Source organism: Sycon ciliatum, chromosome 7, assembly GCF_964019385.1.
Source record: "Sycon ciliatum chromosome 7, ocSycCili1.1, whole genome shotgun sequence".
NCBI classification, from domain to species: domain Eukaryota; kingdom Metazoa; phylum Porifera; class Calcarea; order Leucosolenida; family Sycettidae; genus Sycon; species Sycon ciliatum.
The window spans coordinates 10,877,455-10,880,314 of record NC_088649.1 but is presented as its reverse complement, the minus strand read 5'-3'; the positions used below and the strand labels follow the sequence as shown (position 1 = coordinate 10,880,314).

Genomic DNA, 2,860 nt, shown 5'->3' with positions numbered 1-2,860 from the left:
CCCTGAGACTTCTGTGCAGTCTCCCAGGCATCGAAGCCAATGTCATCAGCTTGATCCAGCAATAGTCGTCGCATGTCAGTGAGTCTAGAGATAGAGAGGAGCGCGTGAAACGGCGTGTGGATGAGCTATGTGCACACGTTTCAGAGTTACGAGGCGAACTGAGCTCCTTGAGGCAGTCCGCCATTGCCCATGTCGACCAACAGCAACAAAAAGGCGAGGAGGTCAAGGAGAGTGCAGCTAGTAGTACGAATAGTACCCGTACGCTAACTGGAAAGTCTAAGCCGCGCGCAAATAGTGAAAAAAAGTCAAAGCAGCAGGCAGAACACGTGGGAACGCACACTGAACCCCGTACCCGTAGCGCTGCCACACCCTGGCACGCAGGCAAGACGGTGCCCTCAGTGGACACGGAAACGGAGTACAATGATTGTACTCTGACGCAGAGGGTACTGAACTCCTGCCAGTCAAGAACTCCAAGCCTGTGTTCAGCACCATCACGGACGACTCTTGGAAGTTGGTCTCTGCAGGACCACCCAAGACCAAGCGCTCTGTTGCCTATGTGGGCAACATCTCCCCAGATTGCACAGAGGACCGAATAAAACAGTTCATCATGGACAGAAGCGAACAGGCAATGTCAGGCTCTTCCATTCCCGTGCATACCTGCAGTGTACATGTAGGAGAGAGTGGACGAGTATCAGCCAGAGTCACTGTAGATGCCACCTCCATGCCTATTGTGACCGCCCCCAACTTCTGGCCTAGGCCTTTGTACTGCCGACCGTGGCGCTTCTCCAAAAACTCTGGCGGAAACCGCAGCAGCAACAGCGAAAACAGCAGCAGCAGCAGCAGCAGCAATGACAACAGCAGCAGCGACAACAGCAGAAGCAGCAACAGCAGCAGCAGTAGCAGCGACAACAGCAGCAACAGCAGCAGCAGCGACAACAGCAGCAGCAACAGCAGCAGCACCGCAGAATCTTCCGCACCACAGGCAAACACCACTGGCAACGCAAGCAGTGCAGATGAAAGGGACAGTGAGGATGGAAGCTCTGCCGATGCAGGTACCTCGAGTCGAACTCCAGGGATGAAAGCTCGCTCCCGCCAGCGAGATTCACCACCTGCAGACCAAGCAGCCAAGTACCCTGTCTCAGTTGGCAATGCGTTTGCACCCCTAAGCCGGTAATGACCAACAAAACCCTGAAACTGTTCGTAACAAATGCCTTTGGGCTAATGAGTAAGTTAGATGAATTCTGCCATGTGCTCCATGCTGAATCCCCAGATGTTGCCATAGTAACAGAGTCTAAGCTGTCAGAGGCTGTGACTCAAGCAGAGTTGACACTCCCTGGCTACTACCAGCCTCTGAGACGCGACCGAAACCGCCATGGTGGCGGGGTGGCAGTTTGGGTGAAGGCCACGCTAGCCATGAACGAACTGGATACCATTGATGTCTTCGGCCAGGAGCTAGTATGGCTAAACGTCAAACTGTCAAATGGCCGGCCTGTGGCTATATGTGCTGCATACCGTCCTGGAACGTGCTCAGACACAGACACCAGCATCTTCGACGTGATCTGCAGGGGCCTCACCTCCACAGCCTGCCGCAACTCTGCTGTGATAGTTGCTGGAGACTTCAATGTACATAACCAAGAGTGGCTCCACAGTAGCAGAACAACTAGAGCCGGCGAGCATGCAGAGGACATGTGCTACATGCACGGTCTTGAGCAGCTAGTCGACCAACCAACGCGTGGCCGCAACACACTGGACCTGATTATGTCCGACCTACCCGTAGAATCATTGGCTACTGTCTTGCCACCTCTTGGCAAATCTGACCATGCCTGTATACTTGCTGACTTCCAGATCCGTGCATCACGCGAGCCTCCCATATCAAGAACAGTATGGAGGTATCAGCATGCTGATTGGGCCAGGCTCCGTCACTTCTTCAGAACCACCAATTGGGCAGCTATTGCTCGGACTGATCCAGACCTGTCATGCACTGGCATCTCAGAGAGGATCCTGGAGGGTATGAAGAGATTCATCCCCTCTAAAATTCTGAAAACCCGAGCATCAGATCCTCCATGGTGGACCCCTGAGTGCACTGCTGCCACAGTGAGGAAACGACGTGCATGGAGGTGCCTGAGAGACGACCAGTCTGACCACGATCGGCAGTCAGCCTACCAAGATGCACGGCTCTCAACGATTGCCTGTCTCAAAACTGCCAAGAGTGCTTTCATGGCGAAACTGAGACAGAAAATGACCTCAAAGCAGCTGCCACCCAGTGACTGGTGGCACACCGTCAAGCGTGCCTCTGGCAATGGGCGTAGTCAATCTGTTCCGACATTACGTGATCCCGATGGACGAGAGTACACAGCCAGCGCAGACAAAGCAGAATGCATGGCCCGCTATTTTGCAAGCAAATGCAGTCTCGCACAAGATGACCTGTCCGCCCCATTCCCATATGTCAGACCTCGAACTGACCAGGCCCTTTCGGACGTCCGTTTCCGCGTCGCTGCTGTTGAACGCACCCTTCGCCAGCTCAACCCATCAAAGGAACCGGGCCGGATAGGATACCGGCACGAGTGTTGAAAGCCTGCTCTGCTGAACTGGCGCAACCGCTTTCCATACTGTTTACCCAATGCTTCCAAACTGGGATACCACCCAAGACATGGAAGATTGCCAACATAGTCCCTATATTCAAACGGAAATCAAAGTCTCTACCCTCCAATTACCGTCCAGTTTCGCTCTTGTGTATTCTGTCCAAGGTGATGGAGACAATCATCAACAGAACAATCACAAATTTCCTCGAGTCGAACAACGTCTTCTCCACCAGACAGTTTGGATTTCGCCATGGTCATAGTGCAGCCGACCTCCTTAC

The 2,860-nt window shown here is 53.5% G+C and overlaps 1 protein-coding gene across 1 annotated transcript; it reads left to right on the top strand.

Annotated features, from left to right (window-relative positions):
• The first annotated feature begins 1,173 nt into the window (after positions 1 to 1,173).
• On the top strand, positions 1,174 to 2,571 carry LOC135821615 (uncharacterized). Its single transcript, XM_065334612.1, has one exon. It carries the CDS (start codon positions 1,174 to 1,176, stop codon positions 2,569 to 2,571), a length of 1,398 nt encoding a protein of 465 aa, XP_065190684.1.
• The last annotated feature ends 289 nt before the right edge of the window (positions 2,572 to 2,860 follow it).

Bases quoted from the DNA above. Each gene is read 5' to 3' on its own strand.
- LOC135821615 (XM_065334612.1), top strand. From the start codon at position 1,174: ATGACCAACAAAACCCTGAAACTGTTCGTAACAAATGCCTTTGGGCTA.